This window comes from Rhinolophus hipposideros (assembly GCF_964194185.1).
Source record: "Rhinolophus hipposideros genome assembly, chromosome: 24".
Classification (NCBI taxonomy): Eukaryota; Metazoa; Chordata; class Mammalia; order Chiroptera; family Rhinolophidae; genus Rhinolophus; species Rhinolophus hipposideros.
In genome coordinates this window covers 8,178,690-8,199,214 of record NC_138070.1, presented here as the reverse complement: position 1 = coordinate 8,199,214, position 20,525 = coordinate 8,178,690, and the positions used below count along the sequence as shown (strand labels likewise).

The 20,525-nt window shown below is 55.9% G+C and overlaps 1 protein-coding gene across 3 annotated transcripts in view; it reads left to right on the top strand.

Moving 5' to 3' along the window:
* Window positions 1-20,525, top strand: part of RBM19 (RNA binding motif protein 19) — a 133,184-nt gene that overhangs the window by 106,945 nt on the left and 5,714 nt on the right. For 2 of the 3 annotated variants that reach the window (XR_013992505.1, XM_081037301.1), the window contains exon 24: window positions 6,224-6,336. Coding sequence is in view for 2 of the 3 variants with exons in the window: in XM_081037301.1 (XP_080893427.1) it covers window positions 6,224-6,321 (98 nt within the window). In the remaining variant the exon portion in view is untranslated. Of the gene's footprint in view, window positions 1-6,223; window positions 6,337-7,092; window positions 7,684-20,525 lie in introns of those variants that run through there. The other variant, XM_081037300.1, reaches the window with a different exon arrangement.

Sequence of the window (20,525 nt, the reverse complement as noted above, 5' to 3'; positions counted from 1 at the left end):
ACGGAATTAAACTGACAGAAGGAGAATTTCAGAGTGACTTGGGAGGGAACGGGGCTGGGCCCGCATTGGACGAGGTTCTGGGGCCTGGGGACCAGAGTGCTGGAAATAGGGGCTGGAGGAGGGCGGACTCCCCTCCAGGGTTGCAGCTAGAGGCAGGGGGCGGCCGGTTTTGTTTGAGAACTGTAGGCTGGCCCAAGCTGGAGAAACTCAAGGAAAAAACACAGGCGAGAAGGTTGTTATTACTGTTTTTTCATGATCACAAGTGAAACCAGTGAGGTTTTGTAGGCAGGAGAGAGAATAAATCAGAGGCTGCCACAGATCTTTATTTTGACTACAAAATATGAAAAAAAAAAAAAAATGCTTTTTTTAAAAAAAAACAATTAATCACCACTCTTTGGCTGTCAGAAAATTTGGCCTGAATTTGCAGATTTTGGCCTCTGGTGAAGAATCAGATCCGACCACCCTGGTCCTGCATTCCCATGGGGCAGTCGGGCTGAGTTGCATGGGTTTTTCCTTGGCAACAGTCTGCACCACTCCCTACAGTCACCCACCCAGACCATCTGACGCCATCCCACTCCTGCCTGACTCCCAGGCGTCTTCACTTACAGATCCCAGTGCTACACTTCATCCCACCCTGGACCTGTCAGGCCATGCTCCCATTTCCTCCTTTTCAGTCTCTACTTGCAACCCAGGGCCTGTACCAAGAGAAAGGGACGAGGAGCAAACTTCGACCAAGCCCCTAGCAGGTGAATGATCCCTCCAGGCCCGAGGCACAGAGTGAGGGATGCCTTCCACCCTTTCCTGGTTCCTTTTCTCTTTTCCTCTGCAATGAGTCGCCTTCATCTGCACACTCGCCTTCCTCTCCGCCTGCACAGGCTTCTCCAGCATCTGTAACTAATACAAACACAGGCAGGACCAAGCCCCAAAGCCCGGGCTTAGCCCAGCCCTACGGCTCTATCTCGGGCTAAATCCATGCTAATCCAGGCCGACCACCTTCACCAACCCCTGTGCACGGGTAGCCGCCAGTCCAGCTGCCGGAAACCACGGCACACCCACGACTCCCGTGATACCCAGAACACAAAGCGAGGTCGACCCGCTGGGCTGCACCGCGGTCTGCTTCACAGAAAGCCAGGGCCCTCGGCACATGTTTATTATCAGCAGGAATCGCAGAGGTCTCAATAGCCAGTGCTCATTCCAGGCCACCAAGTCAGAACCTCTGGGGGCAGAGCCCAGGTATCAGTGGTTTTCTAGATGATTCTAGCAGGTGGTTGGGTTGAGATCCACTGGCCTCTTGAGAAAATTGCTGATGCAGGCAAGTGGGTGCTCTTCTGTAATCAGTTTCATACCTTTCCTGTTGAGGAGTTCCTTTGAAGGACGGCTGGCCTCGTGTCTCCACCGCAGGGTGGGCAGCTGAGCCCGGGCATCACTGTGGTGTGACAGGAAGGCCCCCCAGCCTGATCTGAGCTCACGGCCCCATTTGAAGAGTGTGGTCATGTGACTTCCCCAAAGCCCCCGAGCAGCTGCTCCCACATCTGACAAATGGGACAATGGTGGGTTTTCTGGAAGTCCACACCCAGCCTGCTGCCCAGAGCCTGAAGAGCGCTGACTGAGGCCTGAGGACACAAGTGTTCCCTTCCGGCCCTCAGCACTGACTCAGCCTGCGGCTTCTCAGTCACAGGTTCTCTGTCTGCCCTCTGGGTGTCCTTGCAGGACACTTTCGTTGTTACTCTTAATATTTACTACTCACACCTCTGCATGCCTGGCCCTGGACGAACCCTACCCCTAACCCTTCTGCTCTGAAGCCCCGTCGGAGCTGGGTACCACGCAGTTACTGCAGACTGAGAACACAGAGGTGAGGCCCCTTGCCCCAGGGGGCCCCAGCAGCCCGGCTCCAGCCGGCACCCCACACCCTGGGCTCATTCCCTAGCTGTTCACCCTGCCTCTTCTCTGTGCCTTTCAGAGCCCCTTCTCCCCAGCCAACCATGCTCCTCTTCCCTCCCTACTTGGCTTTCCTCAATCCTGAACAAAACCCTAGGAAGCGCTTTTTCTTGTCCTCCTATAGCCCCCCCCACACACACACACACACACACACAGCCGCTTGTGCCTTTCTCTCTGCCTGCCTGTGCCTTCCACGCAGGGCGACAGCGCCAGCCAGGGACGACAGAGAGACGCGGGCTGGCATTCTGTCAAGGAATTAATTGAAAAATAAAATCATTAGATGGGAACTCCAGAAATGCAAAATGGTGGTTGGAGGGGGGGGAGGGGGCAGGACTGGGGGGTTGTTGGGGGCCGGCTGAGCTTTTTGTCACGTTAATTTCTCCGGTATTGATGTTGGGTGACATTCACTTGTTGTTTATCTTTGGGTGCAGCTGTAATACTGAAAGAAAACGCACAGCTTGTTTCGTTTATTTATTTTACACCTTTCTCCGGTTCTGCATTATGTTTGTTTGGTGAAAACCCACTGAGGCTTTTGATGTCGGGGAAGTGGGATTTCAGCAGCTGTTCCCTGCAAGCAGGGTGCTCAGCACGCAGGCAGGGCAGGGAAGGAGGGTGCTGTGGGTCGTTTGGTGGGAATTCGGGGCCCACCGCGTCCTGGGGGGGCAGGCGTTTGGGGGCCCAACCTGAGCCAGATGCCCAGGCCCACGGGATCAGCAGGGGCGTGCCAGGCCTGAACTTGGTCGTCTTCGCAGTACCCCCAGGAGATGGGTCTTGGTTTCATCCCCAGTGTCCAGACCCAGAGAGAGGAAGTGACTTGCCCAAGGTCACTGAGCCATTAAGTGGCAGAGCTGGGACCTCAGTTTGACTGACTCCCAAGACCATGAAGTTAGCCATTCGCCAACCTGCAGTCCACATCCCTCGGCCCATAGCAGGTAGTGGGTACCCCTGTGCCTCCATTTTCCAACCTGGTGGGGGGCGAGACGTGCTTTATTTGGCCTTGATGTACTAGCCTTCCTACGACACTCCCCGCCCACTTGGCCCTCACTGGGCTAATGGCAAAGAGAGACATGTTAAATCAACACTTCTTATAGGAGTAATAGTAACAAAGATAGCAATCTCAGTGCCATCAATGGGGCCCTCCCCAGGGGCCAGGCCCTGCTCTTTTCACTCACCACAACCCCATGAGGGAAGTATTAATAGTGTCCCCATTTTACAGATAAGGAAACTTATCTGTAAAGTTTCCGAAGGGGCTAAGTCTGCTGCTCACAGCCACAGCTAGTCAGTGGTGGGAGTGTGGTGTCAGCACCCGCATTCCTGAGCAATTATACGTGCTAAGGAGAAGTAGGGGTGCTCTGAGAGGCTTTCTCAGGAAGGAGGACCCCTTCCCTGCTCCAGATGGTCAGGGAAGGCCTGTGGGTCAGCAAAGGGTGGCCACAGAGGAGGGAAGGGGTGGAAGAACTGCCCTGTTCCCCCATTTTATACATGAAAGATTGACCTTGGACAGGGGACTTGCCTTGCCGGAGGTCACACAGCTTGGGAAATGCCAAAGCCAAGTGTGTCGTCCTAAAACCAGACTGGTGACCGCATGCCTTGTCACAGGGCCCTGTATGGCTTTGGCCGTGTCCCCCACTCCTAAGCAGGGCTCCTCAGGAGACGCCACGTGGCACAACAAAGACAGCAGGTGTGGGTGGCAAAGCGGACACACCAAGGCCGCCACGTGTTAACTGGGGGGCTCGGAGTGTACGCCTCCGTCTTCCCACCGGTGAAATGGGGGTGATAACTCCCACCACCTAACAGGGGCCCTTATGAGACTCCGGCTGCATCCCCCGCCCCCCGGGCCTCAGTGTCCCCGCCAGATGGCATCTTGGGTGCCTCCCAGCTCTGCCGCTCGTGTTTTATTGCTATCCTTACATTACCAGTTTTATTTGTAAAAAATTACCCACCTTCTAGTCATTTATTCTTTCCTTCTTGCATTCGACAAATGATTACAGAGCACCTACTATGTGCTGTGCCCTGGGACACAGCCGCCCGTAAGACAGACCCAGCCTCCCCGTCTCCCCCCCCCACCCCCATTGTTAGTAGCTGGGAGGGGGACGTCTGTGACAGGCCCGCAGGCCCTATTTTGCTGCCCTTCTATTTCCCGGCTGCTATTACCTGCCCACAAATTCAATTTCCAGAAGCCATTGTGCACCAGAGCCTGGTGATTATAAGGAAACCAAGAGCATCGAGGAGGCAGCAGGAAAGGAAGTGGGTGTCGGAGCCCCGGGCTGCGCCCCTGCTCCCAGCCCATCCTGTCCCCTCTCCCTTTTCATGATTAACAATGATGGATACAGCTGCCAGGCCTTGAGGCTCCCTGGGCAGGTGGTGGGGGGAGGGAGCAGCCTCCCACACCTTCCTCACCCTCACTGAGGGGGCAACTCGACCCTTGCTCATCCCCTCTATTCAGCAAATACTCATGAGCCCCCAGCAGGACAGCTCCCAAACAAATGCCTGCCCTAGGGAGAAGTGCAGAGAGGGGTTGAAGGTTAGGGGTCCTGTTTTAGACAGTGGTCAGGGGAGTCCTCTCTGAGGAGGGGACTTCAGAGCTGGGGTTCGAATAAAGGGCGGAGGCCTGTGGGTATGGAGGTGTTGAGGTGGGAGTGCACTTCACAAGCCTGGAGGGAGAGCCAGCTCAAGTGACATCCTCTGGAGGGCTTGGGTGTCTCTCTCTGTGCTATGCAAAGCCATGGAGCTTTGAGTGCTGTGCTGAGAAGGATCCTTCGTGCTGCTGTGAGAGAATTAGAATTGACCGGGTTGGTGAGGGCAGAGGCCTGGAGTAGCATGAGACGGTAAAAGTGCTTGGATTGGGCTGGTAACCATGAAGATGAGAGGAGTCAATGCCCCGGTTGGTTTTGGAGGAATGAGATGAAGTACGCATAAATAGGCTCCGAGAGGCCAAGTCACTTGTTCAAGACAACCTAGGAAGACCTGAGATTCTCCATCTCTGGGACCAGCAGCAGGCTGGGCTCATGCACGCAGGGAGCTCCCAGCCCAGTGGGGAGATGGAGGCAGAGGGTCACGGGGGCAATCTGCAACGCCTAGAAGACTTCACGGAGAAGGTGTTTGAGCTGGGGAGGAGAGGGCATTGGGACAACCTCTCCAGCTGCCTCTCTGCAAATCCCGTGGTATCTGTGAGTGAGGCTGACCATTCATGAGTGGGTAGGCTAACTGAGGGACTGACAAAGCAGCGCCCCCACCCCATCCCCTTCCTGGAGAGTCAAGGGGACCCGTGCACCTTCTTTTTACCACCCTTTGTCTCCCTGGCATTCTCCAGCCAGCACCAGAGACTTTCATGAAAAGTGGAAAGACTAGGCTTTGGTGTGGCTTTGCTTCAAGTCCTGGCTTCACTTCCTAGCTGAGTGACCTTAGACCTGCCTTTCTATGGCTCTCAGTTCCCTCACCTGTAAGAGGCAGTGCTCGTACCTACCTGTGGGATTGTTGAGAGTAGGGTCGTAGCACACAGTAGGTACGCAGTCAGTAGCGTCTGGGGCCCAGGGGGCATATATTCTGCTGAGCCCACCGTGCTCCTTCATATGTTCATGCTGTGGATCCACACCCCTTGCCTCACAGAAAACTCCTCTACGTTCTTCAAAACCCAAGTCAAATAGCCCCTCTAAAGCCACTTCTGATTGTTATTCCCTCCATGCCTCTTCTGAAATCCTTGAGCATCTATTCACCCAGCATTTATTGAGCACCTATTGTATGTCAGTCATCTGCTATACGATTAAGAATCTGCGACCTCCAGGAAAACAGAACAGCTTCTACTTATTTCCTCAACCATTGCCCTGGCTTGACTCAGCCTCTCTGAAGATTTTCAGCTCCCTCCGCCCCAAGGCAGGCAGAGATTGGTTAACAGCTGCTGGGAGGGGGTCTTCCTCACTCCCTTTCCTCTGTGGGTGGGAGACGGAGAGGGGGGGACCTGCAGAGCAGGAAGGTTTCTGGGGCCGAGAGGGGCAGCTCCCCAGAGCAAAGCCGAGACTAACCCAAAGTTTCTCTCTCCCCTCTTGTGGATTCTCCCCCCTGGCCTCTCATACCTCCTCCTCCTTGGCTCTGTCTCTCGTTTCTCGTCTTATTTCTTCTGCCTCTTCTCTCCTGTGTCTCTCACCACTTCCCTCTCTTCCTGTTCTCTCGTCCCCCCGCCCTCCATTTTGCTCACCCCTCTCCCTCCCCTCTGCTGTCTCTCTCTTCCTGCCTCCAACCCTCTCCGCTGTTCTTTTCTCCTCTCTTGCCATCTGGGCTCCCACAGAGCCCCCGAAGAAAAAGCGGTCTGTGGTGTTGGACGAGATCCTGGAGCAGCTGGAAGACAGTGAAAACGACAGTGAGGAGCAAACCCTTCAGCTGTGAGCTGGCACCGAGAGGGTACGTGGCTCCCGGGCCCTGGGGACTGGGGACAGCCGCTCTGGCTTCTGCGCTCCCTACCATGTGGGCTGGGAGGGGCAGTGCGCACAGTGGGGTGGCAACGGCAGGTGGCCCCACCCTCCGCTGGTCCAAGGGCTGGTCCAAGGTCGTAGGGGACGATGGCCTCAGTCTACTGCCCAGAGCCTGGGATCCTGTGCCGCCAACACCTGCTCTGTGCCAGCTTGAGAGGGCCCGAGGGCAGGCCAGTGTGGCCACCTTAGGAAGCCTTTTGTGGTAGCACAGGGGCCTGGAAGCAGCAGGAACAAACCAGGCCTCCCCTCAACCCCCGGCCGTTTGCTGCTCCCTCTCGCTCCTCCTCCCATCTCATCCCTGAGACACGACAGGGCCCCATCTTGCTGGTAGGAAAGTCGGGATACAGAAGGATTCCAGGTTTGCTCCAGAGTACACAGCACGTGGGAACGAGGACCCTCGTAGCTCGCTGCTCCAGACCCATTGGTGGGGAGGGGGGCTAGAGGCAGCACCCTGAAGTGAGGCTATGTGGGCATGAAGCCCTGCTCCCCGCAGCTCGGGGCTCGGGCCGTGGACCCAGACCCCCTTACCAAAGCTCCCTGGGCCCAGCCTCCTCCTCACTAACTAGTTCCCACCTCATAGGGCTTTAGCGAGAAAGGAAGTGCAACAATAATCTGTGAAAAACACCAGGCACAGTGGGCATGTGAGACAGGCTCCAGAAGCTTCCATTCCCACTCTCCCCTCCAGGATTGCTGAGCTGGAGTTCCCACCTACATCTGTCTGAGGGCCTGCTCTCTGCTTGGGACTCAGCCTCTGTCCGGCCCCATCCTCGTCACCTGGGACCACAAGCTCTGGTGACACAATCGGCCCTGCTGACCTCGGCCTGGGGAAGCCTCTGAGCTGCTCACAGAGCCCCGAGCTGCCAGCCCAGACACCAGTCTCACTGGTGTACTCAGCTGTGTCCCTCGTGGCGGACGCCCTCTGTTCATGGGCTGGGGGCCCTGTGAAACGCATCCAGGTTCCCAGCCCTGGCAAACAATGTCCCACGGCCTCTCCCAGGTTTGGGGCACCCGCATGCCCACACCTACTCCAGCCTGGAGATACGGCCCCCGACAGAGAGGGCCCATGCCCAGCACACACCAGGAGGCAGGAAGGCTGCGAGGAAAGAGCTACAGCCCATGTGACCTGGGTCTGAGTCCTGGCCTGGCCATCCCCAGCTATGTAACCTTGGACCAGCAAGGTCCCCTCTGACCCTCAGCTTCTCTGTCCATAAATTGGGATGATATTGTGCCTACATCAGAGATGGTGCTTGGAGTAAATCAATCAGTGCTCATCAGCACTTTCGTTTACTTCTGAATTTGGGGCCTGTGGATGGGGCTCTGAGTGAGGGTACAGGAGTCGTCGTGCGTAAAACTTGGTGTGTGCATTGTTGGGGATTCCAGTCTCCATCCAGTTTGCAGAGTGGCCTGGGACCCAAGCCCAGCTCCACAGCGCTGGCTGCCCCTCAAGGCTAAGCCCCTCCCTGTGTCCTGTGGGGCAGGTGTGTCCTTAGCTCTGGCTCATGCTAAGAACTAACAGAAGCAAAAGACCCAATCCCTGAGTGGCTCGTACCAGCTTTTACAGCAGGGTGTCCCTCAGACATCAGGTGAGCACAGCCTTCTGGGCTGGGCGGGGCGGTCGGGTCGCTGTTAAACCTCCCCAGGCCAGACCCTCAGGTGACCAGGCTCCCAAGTTTCCAGGTCTCTGGATGACAGGGCTGGGGTCCACCCCATTCCCTCCCACTGCCTTCTTTTAGGGACATGGGGGTCCTTCTGGTTAAACACGCAACTTTTGTAGTTCCTAACTGTTTAAAACAGAAGTTATTTTCAAAGGGAAAGGGACAGGGCTCAGGATTACACAGTCACTTGTTCAAACTGCAGGCTGTCCCCTGCACTAAGTGCTGTGACAAAGGAACAGGGACAAGGACATCTGATACAGGGACGTGGGGGTGGGAGAGGAGCCAAGTGTGTCTATTGTGATTTTTATTATTATAATCATCACTATCATTGTTCTAAAACAAAGTGAAAGAGAGCGAGGTAATACCGTGTTTCCCCGAAAATAAGACCCAGCCAGACAACCAGCTCTAATGCGTCGTTTGGAACAAAAATTAATGTAAGACCCGGTCTCATTTTACTATAATATAAGATCCAGTGTAATATAATATATAATATATAATATAATATAATATAATATAATATAATATAATATAATATAATATAATATAATATAATATAATATATATACCGGGTCCTAATATAGTGTAATACCGGGGTCTTATATTAATTTTTGCTCCAAAAGACCTATTAGAGCTGATTGTCCTACTAGGTCTTATTTTCAGGGAAACATGGTAATAAAGTAAAACTAGGTAATTCCTGGGCCTGGCCCAGAGGAGGCGCCCGTCTCTCCCTCTTTGGGGACAAGGAGCCACATGAAAGCGTCTTGGGAGAAATGCATCCATCCAGTGTGTGCAGGGTGACCTTGGGGACTCTGGGCGATGGATAGCCACTGTTGTCACCAGGGAGGTGGGGCACGGGAAAGCTGTTCCCGGACTCCAGGGCTGGACCCTTGGTGGAGACACCAGACAGGACAGAGGGAGCTTCAGTTGAGTTTGAAGTGATGATGGGACATCCGTGGTCCGAGCAACCAGAAGCTCTAGGAGGGAAACTGCAGTAATAAAGTGCAGAGGGAGCAGCTGAGGACGGAGTGCCACCCTGGGGCAGGTGGCCTCCTGGTCCCCATATAGATTCGTGCGAGGGCAGGACAGGCTCATCCACTTCTCAGAGGGCTCTGCACCCCGAATGGTAAGGACAGAACCCGGAAGAGAACGTGGTGCAGGCAGGACGGCAGCGGGCGCCCGGGGTGGAGAGGTGGTGCCCAGAGCCCAGGGACCCCCGCTCGTCGGGGACTCTTGCACCTGACCCGTGAGCTCTCGTGTTCAGGAGCGGGGCTTGACTGGCAGGGGGAGAACTGGGGCAGACTGTTGGCAGAGATGGAACCCTACCTGTATGCCCCATGCCACCCCCTGCCACCTGCTCTGACCCCGGCAGGGCGGCATGTCGAGCCTGCCAACAGGCTTCCGGTCGGGTTTGGCCAGGGCTGGGCCCCCACGGGTGTCTGGGGCTGGGGAAGAGAAGCCAGGGCATTCTTCGCCCTCCCTCTGTCCTGCGTGGTGTCTCCACCAAGGGTCCAGCCCTGGACTCTGGTAACACCACTGCCTCCCTAAGACCCGGGGAGTGAGGCCACCCACTGGTATCTGGCTCCCAGCTCTTCCCTCTCCTTTGTAACAAAATCTCTGCCTGAAATCCCCTCCGTGGAACTCGGTACAGTGAGGATGTGGGGAGCCGGGAGGTGGGAGTTAGGTTGGGGTGTGCACATGGGGGTCCAGAAGGCTGAGCAGGTGGAGACCCCAGGGAATTGCTGAAGTTTGGTGGTCTGGGGGTGAGGCCCTGAGGAGCCCTGAAGGGTGGCAAAGTGTTCAGAACGAGGGGCCAGGCTTGGGGAAGGAGCAGAGGCAGCTGAGCCCCTGGGCCTGGCAGGCAGGAGTGCTATACAGACACCCTGGACAGGTGAGCAGATATGCAGTCAGTCTGCAGGAGAGGGACAGGTGGTCAGATGGGGGCAGAGATGAGGGACAGTGGGGTGCACTGCAGCGGGAGGGGTGGAGAGAGGGGAGAAGAAAGCACTGGCCCTTATTCCAGGAAGGCCTGGGTTGGAATCTCAGCTCCACCCACCTCTGCGTGTGTGACCTATGGTATGGGTTTCAGCATCTCCTGCCTCAATTTCCATATCTTTAAAATGGGTACAAGAATTCCAGCCTCATAGGATTTGTTTTTAGAAGATTATGGAAAGCACTCTCAGCAGACTATTCCATGCCTAGTGAACACTAAATAAATGGTAGCAGTCATTATGATTATGATTATGATGATGATGATTATTATTATTATTATTATTATTAGACAAAGAGGAAAGCTTGTGGGGCTTCACCCAGTGACGGCCCACGGAAGTCAGACCCTGGCCTGTGTCTAACAGGCCTGCTGGGCTCACATTGGAGGCATGGGCCAGCACTGGCAGTCGCCAGGAAGTGGTCATGGTGGAAAGGAGTCCGCGTATCCAGGAAGGTGGCCTGGAGCAGGCCAAGCATCACACTGTTTACCCGTCAGTCCTTGCTCAAAGCCACGGCCAGCCCCAGGGTAGGCTGGTGGTTGCCAAGGTGCATAGTAGGGACACAAGCGTGCCCTTTCCCAGTGTCGCCGTGTTTGTTCCTAACCCTTTCCGTCCTGGGGTCACCCACAGGCAGGATGCCATTGCCACAGTAGTCTGAAAGCCAGACCCGGGCCCTGGGTCAGCGCTTCTAGGCCAGTCCAGACTTACTACAGACAGGTCTTCAGCAAAGACCCACAGCCGTGGGTTGATACCGGGTGTGCAGTGGAGGCCTGGGCCAGGCCTGGAGGTCTGCTTCCTTCCCCCGGGAAATGAGAGCTGGCACACTCGGCCGGTGCCGGAGTGGAGGAACATAGAGAGGGACCATAGAGAGCCAGGTTCCCTCAGAAGCACCTTGACTCTGGGGAAGCGCCAGGCACCCTGTGGCTTCTCGGGAAGGAGAGACAGAAAGGGCAGAGGCTGGCAGAGCGAGTCCTCAGAGCCAACCTCTAACCCTCACCCCATTCATTCGTTCATTCATCCATCAGACACTTAGTAGGTGCCCCTGCATGGAAGGCACGATGCTGGGGCCAGGAATACACGGGGTTCTGGCTGCCAGACTTGGAGACCCACGCGTCAGGCAGAAGACAATTTCCAGCGGCCTCTATCCGCGTGTTTTTCCTCCTTTCCTTTTATCGCCTCCTTGGGCCTTTTTGTCTTCTGAGACTGGGCCGGCCCTCGCAGAGCCCGCCTGTGCTCTGCAGCACCTAGGAAAGGATTAGTGCAAGCCGAGTGTGCAGGCTTTGGTGAACGGAGCCGAGTTTGGTTTCAACATCTAATTCAATTTGTTCTGCCGAGATTGAAATATGAAATGGTTGCCAGTCAAACGTTCAAAGGACGGCGAAGGGAGAGTGAGCGCCTGCTGAAATTTAAATTTTAATGAAAACGACTTTAACCCTTTGGTTCACCTCGCAGAAACAGAACACGGGGTCCCATCCCGTGGAAACACCACTTGGGTTCTCTCCTCTGGCCGCTTCTCTTGCTGAGCGTCACGAATATAATGATATGTAGTCTTTTTTACCAGCAGAATTAGTACTAAAAGACTAAGACACCACTTGCTTAATATAATTGGTTCTCCCATACTGCCCCGCCGTTGAAACGGACACCTTCCCAGAGATGACTTTTCCAAGCTCTATACGGACAAGCCCAGGCCCCTGTTAGGTGCCCTCGTGACACCTGATCTGCTCCTTGCACCTGTCCCAGCTGTGAACGGTTGTCTGAGCTGTGGTTTCACGTCTGTCCTCCCTCTGGGTTGTGAGCCCCAGGAGGGCAGGGGCGCACACTGCACCCCTTGCCAGGAAGGAGGTGCTTGATAGTATCTGATGAAGGGATGAACGCTCGCACTTCATCCTCCCAGCAGCTGTGGGAGGGGAGTGGACGGAAATACGGAGTCTCGGGGAGGCAGGCGACATTGCCCAGATGACACCACACAAAGGGCTGGCACCGGGGCTGGCGCCCAGCTCCATGTAGCAGGAAACCTGAGTTCCCACCCTCACGCTGTCTCCTGCCTCTCCAGGGCAGCAGTGGTGCGGGAGAGCTGACCCTGGGTGGGGCAGTTAGCGCACACCCTCCTCTCCTCGCCCCTGCAAGCTGGGCTCAGGAAGGGACGCCCGGCATGTGTTGGGACTCGAACTCTAATCTCAAGGCAGCTCAAATGAAAAGCGTCCAGTTTTTTTCCCCTGATGAGGCTTCTCCTATCCAGCACCTCCTTGCATAAACCCCTAATGTGCTCTCTTATTTTACTTATTTTTTAATAATCTTTGCATGCCATCAATCCCTGAGTGAGTGTTGCGGCTCAGTGTGGCCGTGGACAGTGCCAGGCGTTGCCCTGGCGTGCTGGGGCTCCAGGGTGGAGAGTGGGGGTGATGGGGAGACCCTGATACTCCCTTGAGGACAGTCGGCACCTGAGGGCTGAGCCCTTGGCCTCAGCTTCTGGGATCTGGCGGAACCGCAGAGCCCCGGGAGAAGCTTGAACCTAAAACACCTTGACGCACGCGCCCAACAGATGTTTGCTGAGCCTACTACGCACCAGACCTGGCCCTGGGTGCTGGGGACGACACTCCCGGCCTCGAGGAGCTCGCGGTGGGAGGTGGGCCAGCAGACTGCCAGCAGACGTTCTTTTCTCCAGTGCCCCTGAGGCTGCTTTCTTACAGGGTGTCGGAGGGCTGACGGGGTCTCCCCGAGGAGGTGGTGTGACAGCAGAGTGGGAAGGAATGGGAGTGTAGGGTCAGGAGCAAGGCCTCTGGGCTGGGAGCGTGCCCCGTGTGCTCAGGGAAGGGGGAGGGCGGGCAGTGGGCTCCACAGTGCAGGCTCAGCTTGGCTGCCAAGCCGGGCCTGGGGAGGCGGGCAGAGCAGGCTCCCATAGCTGTCCATTGAGAATTGACAGCAGAGGGACAGGGACACGAGTGCCGAGGCCCTTACAGTCATCCAGGGGAGATGGTGGTGACTTAGACCAGCAACGGAGGTGACAGGCAGCCAGGTCCTACACGTATTGAGGGGGGAGCGCAAAGGTTTGGCTGTGGGGTGTGTAATGCCAGGGGTGACACCATGGTCTGGGGCCTGAGCCAGGAACAGTCAGCGTGTGTGAAGACAGGCCGACTGCAGGAGCTGGCTCTGAACGCAAGCAGGAATTGGATTTTAAATGTGCCGCGTTGGAGGTGACTGTTAGCCATTGGGAGACAAAGAGCTTCCTGGAGTATGTGTCTCAAGTTCAGGAGAGAGGGCTGGACCAAAGGCGCTTTAGGAAATCGTCTGTTTTTCTCTCTAAGAAACTTAAGAAGCAACATGGGAACTCACGGCCCTGTGTAGACAGAGCTGGGAAATCCTCGCCCGAAGTTCATAAGTTTCAAGTTTCATGTTGAAGCCACTTCTAGATAGTTCCAAACCTGTGGCCACAGGACCCCTTTTTCCAAACAAGTCTTATGCAGAACCCAACACGGAAAACAGACGAAGGAGAAACGGCTGTTTCAAGTCTGGGGCTGAGGCCCAGCCCCCACCCGTTCACCCTCAGCACCTGAGCAGTTTGCAAACCACTGACCTAAACTTGCCTCACAGAGCGTGGAAGGCAGGCTTCCGTGGTACACGGAGATTTTACGCAGCCCACGAACTTTCTAACTTCCTATAATTTCACCGAGCTCTAAGGAGGAGGTAAAAATTTGTTTTAAAAAAGTGGGTTGGTGTAAAGAAAATGAAGAACGTGAGCATAAGAAGAAGAAGGAAGGAAGGGACATCAACGATGTAAACCAGGGGTTGGCAAAGTGTGCCTGCGGGCCAGCTCCAGCTGCTGCCTGTTTGTGGGAAGAAAGTTCTATTGGCACACAGCCACACCCACTGGCTTGCAGTGGTACCCAGGCTGCCTTCCCACTGCAGCCACAATGCTGAGTGGTTTCAAGAGAGGCTTTATGTCCTGCAAAGCCTGACACAGTTACCATTTGGCCCTTCATGGCAAGTTTGCCACACCCTGTTCTAAAGCAAGCCCCTCTGATTTTACAGCTTAGAAAGCCAGGCCCGAGAGGGCGAGTGGCCTCTACAAGGTCACGCCATGGCAGAACCCCCCATTCTGTGCCCTTCACGCCCCACCATGCTTTTCTGCATAGACCGGAGCCCGGCTCCCTGGGCTTCCATCCACGCTCAGCCACTTGCCCTGCAGCGTGACCTTGAGCCAGCTCCTTGAGCCTCGTGTCCTCACCCTCCCCACCGCCCCGTGAACTGAGAACACCAGCTGTATGGACTGACTGGCGATGTGAGGATTAAATGAGTACTCGGTGAGCACTCACTCCGCAATGTAGAGGACTGTCCCCCAAACCCCTGGGAGGCTCTCCCATCACCTACCACCCAGCAACCTGGAATGCTCCAGCAGGAGCCCCCAGCCCAGGACCTTCTGGCGAAGCGGCAGAATGAAAGGGGCCCCGCAATCCAATTAGAGCATCGCCAGGAGCCAGGGCCGCGTCCCCTCCAGCTTCCTTAATAAACCCCACTTCCTCTTAATTGCAGCTTTCATTGGAAACGACCCACTGGGGCTGCAGCGCCCATCCTTGGGTGCAGGCCAACAGCAGACATTTTTCTGTTGTGCAGATTTCCGGATGGCAGCTGCTTCTGCCTTCCCAGGGAACTGTCAGGAGCCCTCCCTTCTCCCAGTCCCCAAAAAGATTCCAGGCGATATCACTGCCATCTCATATGTCTTCGTGTCACCCTGCCATTTACAGAGCGCTCACAGTCACGAGCTCAGTTGCGCCTCGGCTGAGTCACAAGGCAGAGACTGTCACCCTCACTGCACAGGTGAGGAAACAGGCTCGAAGAATGAAATGCGCTCCATGGCTAATAGTCCGGGAAGGTGCCAGAAGAGGGCAGGCCCCCTTCTCCAGGCATCGCCACCGGCGATGGCACCAGTCAGAGCCGTCCTCTCCCCACCTTGGCTTTGCGGAGGAAGGAAGGAAGCTTGGTGGTGGTGGGCCGCGTAGGACGTCACTGGAGAAACACTGGTTCTGTTCACGGTTCTCAGGCTGTTCCCCAGAGGAGCTGGGATGGGGGCTAAGTGGGTTGGGTCCAGAGCCCTTAACCCCGCTCCCCTTCTAGTATTTCTATTCTTGGGCTCAGTTGCCCAGCTCTCACAGTAACAGTTTAGAGCTGTGAGATAACTTTGTGGACCCCAAAATGTAAGCCAGCTTCTCCATCTGGTGCTCAGCTCAAGAACAGTGGCCGAGTTGGCCTTGCAGACAGTGTATTGGTCACAGTATGTTTCCGCTGCTGTGACAGCCCCAAATACCAGTGCTTTAAGTAAGGTACAGGTTGACTCTTCTCACGGGACAGTAGGAAGGTAGGCAAGCTCAGCCTGAGGGGCGCTGCACAGTGGCAGGGACCTGGCTCCCTATGTCACCTCCATGGCTCTCATCACACGGCCCCAGGATGGTTCCCCACTGTGCCAGGACCCAGCCATCAGGGGAGGGAAGGACAAAGACAGGGCCTACATGGTCTCACATCACGTCTGTGCACAGCCCTCTGGCCAGAACAGAGTCACGCGGTCAAACCTAACCTTTGAAAGATGCTGGGAAGTAGGCTTTCTCCTGGGGGCCCGTCTGCCCCTCTAAAATATAGAGGCCCTTGTGCTACAAGAAGCAGGAGAGCGAATATAGGAAGAGTTGGCAGCCTCTGCCACAAACGGAGTCAGGCTGCTGCCTGGGGTCTCCCCGGGATGTTTTCAAGGTCAACTGGACTGTCCCTGATTTGCACCTTTCCAGCTGCCTTTAGAACCTAAGCTCACATGAGCGTCATCCACAGGTCTTCAGATTACTTCCATGGATTCTTAACCTGAGAAGAGTGTAAGGCTCACTGTCTTAGACCCAAGCAGTAGTTGTCAGTGAAAACCCCAAAGAAGCGTGTGGGTCTTGCTACTTTCACAGCAAGACGTGTTTGCTACCTGCCCCATTGGCCTGAGTAAGTCATGCAGCAGGGCCCAACGTCTGCAAGGGAGGGGATCACCGAAAGGCATGGACGTAGGATGGAAGGGGGTGAAGAATTGGGGCATGAATGCCGTCAGATGTCCCACACCTCGTCAACATGCCTTGTATCCATGCCCCTCCATGGGCACCGACTTAGCGCCAACCCCCATCCGTTGCCTTGATTATTGGGACACCTTCCTCTCCCATTTCCTCTACCCCTTCCCACTGGTGACCACCCACTCATCCTTCAGGTCAGATGGCTCTTCCTCCGAGCAGTCCCACTGGCTCTCCCTGCGTGCTCTCCCTGGCCCTCTGTCACCAACTAGAAGCCCTTTGAGGTCAGGGACCAGGTCTTGTTCACAAGTGACCACACGTGGGTGGTACCCGCCGAGTATTGGCTGGAATCCAGGTTGTCCCTAGAGAAACAGGAAATTCAGAGACTCCTCATTGCCAAAACCAGGGAGATTAGAGCCAGGCAGGTGAGCCCAGATGGCACCCATCAAGCCCCCGGGTGTGAGTGGACTATCAGTTAATTCCCTCCTCCTGAGAGATGATGTGCCTGTTATCTCCGCTGCTCCCTCTAAAAGGTGCCCCGGCTTCTTCAACAGCTGGGGCCAGTTCATTCCGGTTCCCAAGACTCAGTGCGTTCAAATCCTGTTTTCCCCGGGAAAGGTTCAAATTCAGAAGCCGGGGTTGGGGGTCTGGCGCCATTTCTCTGCATTCTGTTTCCTCTCCTATCTCTGAGCCTCTTGCCACCCAGGTTTCGGGGGGGGGGGTGAGGGGAAGAAAAGCACCTCCTCCTGTTCCTTCTCCTGGAAGCCTAGACTTTAACTTTCTAGTGACTGAAAAGCAACCCCACCTCCCGCATCTGTCTTCTGTTCAGCGGATTGCGGGTCTGCCTAGAAGAATGTATCAGTATCTAGCCTTTCGGCCCCCACTCAGCAATGCCGCTTTCAGCGTGAGCTGGCGGGGAAAGGGGTGCAGTCAGCGTGTGCATTCTCTCTGAGTTGACAAGTATTTACTTTTACTTCATCTTGCCTGGGAGTGTCGCTGTCGGAAGCCAAAGCCACTGGCCCCTCCAGACAAGGATACGTCCCAGAAACCCAAGCCCTTGGGGGTGAGAGGTTAAGCTCTGCCCTTGAACCCAGAAGCACAGGCCTGAGAATCACCCCAGCCTGGCTTCTGCTTCCCGGGTTCGAGTGTCTGCACCTGCTTCCTCTGAAACAGGGAAGAGACCGTCCCTCCCAGGAGAGTTACAGGCCTCCAGGAAATGAGTGCCAAGCCACAGTCCAGGGCCTGGTCCGAGCTTTACTGAATGCCGCCCTGTGCCCGGCACCAGACAGTGAGCCTAGGCCCCCGTGGCGCTCAGCCCCAAACACCAAAATCGAGATCACAGTGTGTGGACAGGGACGGCACAGAGCACCTTGAGAGCAGTGGTGGGGCCGACTCAATGGGGTGCTGGGAAGGCGTCTCTAAGAAGTGATTTTCCAGCTGCAGGGAGAGCGGGAGGCCATTCCAGAGCAGGAGGAATGACCTGTGCAGAGGGGGATCGGTGGGACTTGGGAGCTGAGTCTGGCCGCTGGCCTTCTCCGGCCCAGCCCAGCCCCCAGCTCCCAGACCCCTCTCCGTCACCCACCCAGATGGGAAAGCCCTCCTGGCACCTTCCAGTCCTGGCCACCACTGAAAATGGACCACTGTCAGCCAGGGGCTGCTCCCAGGGTGCTGTGTGTCCCCATCTGGGGGGGCCGCTGGTGCGTGTCAGGGCTGCTCGGGTCCCCTCGTCCTCACAGCAGCCTCCCCCCCGTTCCTCCCACCCCACCCAGGCAGGGAGTCACGTGGCAGCTGACAGGTTTCACCTCTATCCACTCATGAATATCAATCAGGCCTGGTAATTCACAGTAAGTGGGATCCAGATTGACTAATAAGCAAGGCTTTCACCCCAAACTGGGTCTAGGGATGGAGAATGGCAGTGATGTGCGGCGGCGGGCAGGTGTGGGCACGATGTGATCAGAATTGGAAAACCTGACAGCAGAGCTGCAGACAGCAGGGTGGTCCTGAGGGGACCGCCTGACAGCTTGGGGAGCAGGGGTCCCCTCACAGGCAGTGGCCGGCGCCCTAGGGGGCTGAGGGCAGGCTCTGGGCCTTGGGGCCCCTGCAGGCTCCTCTCCATCCCAGCTGAGAGCCAGCTTAGCCTCACTGGGCTCTCCTGACCACAGTTGTGGGGTCCAACCTGAGACCCCAGGAGAGATGGGTTACCTGGGGCAGACCCTCGTCACCAAGTGAGAAAGACCCCGTCCTGAAGTTCGAGGGTAGAGCCCTGACCCGAGAGTATTTCCTGTGGGAGGTGACCTCTCGTCCTCCCTGAGGTCAGGGTGTCTGAATTACCGACATCTGGGTGGGAACAAGTCTGGCGCCGGACATGAAGGGGATGACCTGACAAAGTGACAGTCATGCCACCTGTGTCACTGGGTCCTTGTGAGGATGAACTGGCCAGGGGCCTCATCGCAGCACCTGGCACATAGTAAGTGCTCAGTAAACGGCCTGTGATGGTGATTATTGGTTTTTTGTATTCCTAGCCATAGTCCCATCGATTCTTAAGCGAATGCTGGGGCAGCTCCAAGTGCCCCAATCTAAACCGCAAAGACAGGCGACATTCACCAGGGAGCATGGCGGATACATAGCCAACCTGCAGCTGCTGCTAATTTTTATTTGCATCTCAAGTGGGTCCTGTGCCTCAGAGACATAGGGAGGCGAGTGAGGGCTGGGTCTGAGTCCTCACAGCCTCTTCAGTGGGCGCCCAGGGCGCTTGCCTCTGTCCAAGGGCTCCCAGTCCTCTCTGCGCCCACCCCCGGGGTGTTAGGGTTGGCCATCGGAGCTCAGGAGGCCCAGCCCACTGCCTCCCAGGAGACCCTGGGTAGTTTCTCATTTTCTCCTCGAGCAGTTTCCCAGCCCAGTTAAACCTGCAGCAAAAGCTCACTGGAATGGAGACCTGGACTCGGGGAAGGAGGCGGGTGAAGGAATAAATACACCCAACGCTGGTCGCCGCCCCCACCAACAACTATGAAATAACCAGGAAGAGCTCCAGGGAGAAAGTGATTTACTAATACCAGCCCCGGTCCTTCCCCAGACTCAGCGTGAGTGTTCACCAAATGCATAAATATTTCCAGCGCGTAGATTCCACTTAGCATGTTTATTTTGCAAACCAGGCAGCAAACTGTACAAAAGAGACCCTGGCCCAGCTCCTTGTCTTTTAAAGCAGAGGTTTGAACCCCTAAACCTAGGAGAGGTTTATTTCCCTAAACTGTAGTCCAGCCACGGAATTCTTCTGATTGGGATACGACAGTGGCCAGCCAGGGTCCGTTCATCTTGTTTATCGGGCTATGTTATTTAGAGTTAGAAATGCTTCTATTGAGAACCTCCCCTGACCCAGATTCTTATTAATACTGCCTGTCATAACCGTAAGGGTGGGACTCATGCCCATTTTCCAGATGTAGAAACTAAGGCACAGAGCAGTGTAGTGGCTTGCCTGGGGTGGACACAGCTCAGAAACAGCAGCATTAGGCTTCAGGGCCCGGGGTCTGTCTTACCAGAAAATACCCTGATGATGGGAGCAGTGAGGGAGAGAGGCCCCACCATGCCCATTATCTCAGAAATGGGCTCCTGTGTGGGCTCCAGGCAGTGCAGGGCCGTGCAGTTCTGACAGCGTCATTTTACCTTCGGGCTCACTCGTCCCTTTGTAGTAGCTCGCTTTCAATCAGCATGAGCAGCTGGAGTGAGATGGTCTCTCAGGGCTTGGCCAGGCCCACAGGCAGGGCCGGTGCCACATACGGGAATCTCCAGGTGCTTTCTCTCCCCCCCAGGACCATGGGAGCTGCTCTAACCAGGGGCTGTCCATGCGGGGCTGCACCAAATCCAGTGTCTTGGGGCCTCAAAGCATCCAAAGCTTTGGCGGGGTGGGGAGCGAGCCCCTCCATACCCCCACCTGCCTTTGCCCAACAGTCTCCAGCCGCATGATGATTCTCGTCACGAAATCATCCAAGGCAGGCCTGTGGCGTCTCCCTGCACATCCCTCTGTCGAGCCTCCGTGCCCCTTGCTTTCCCCAGGCCTCTGCTCAGATGTGGCCTCCTCTGGGAGGCGTTCCCTTCCACCATGCAAAGTCGACTCTTCCATTTTCTTCCCGGCACTTGCCACCCTGTGACGTGCTTTCTGTCTGTCTGTCCTTCATTCCTCTTCCCCCTCCCAACTAGGATGCTCCGTGAGGGCCGGCGTGTTACCTAGGTCACTGCTGAGTCCTCAGAGCTCAGCACAGTGCCTGGGACAAAGGTGTTTAGATGCTGAGCGAGAAATCTGTTAGGTAGTTAGGGCGGGTTTTCCCTCCTTCAGTCAGAACAACCCTGCAAGGTGAGTCTTGTCCCCACTTGACAGATGAGAAGACAAAGGCCCTGAGGCTGGGTGTCGAGACCCTGAAACCACTCCCCTGCTCAAACGGCCCATTTTGCCCT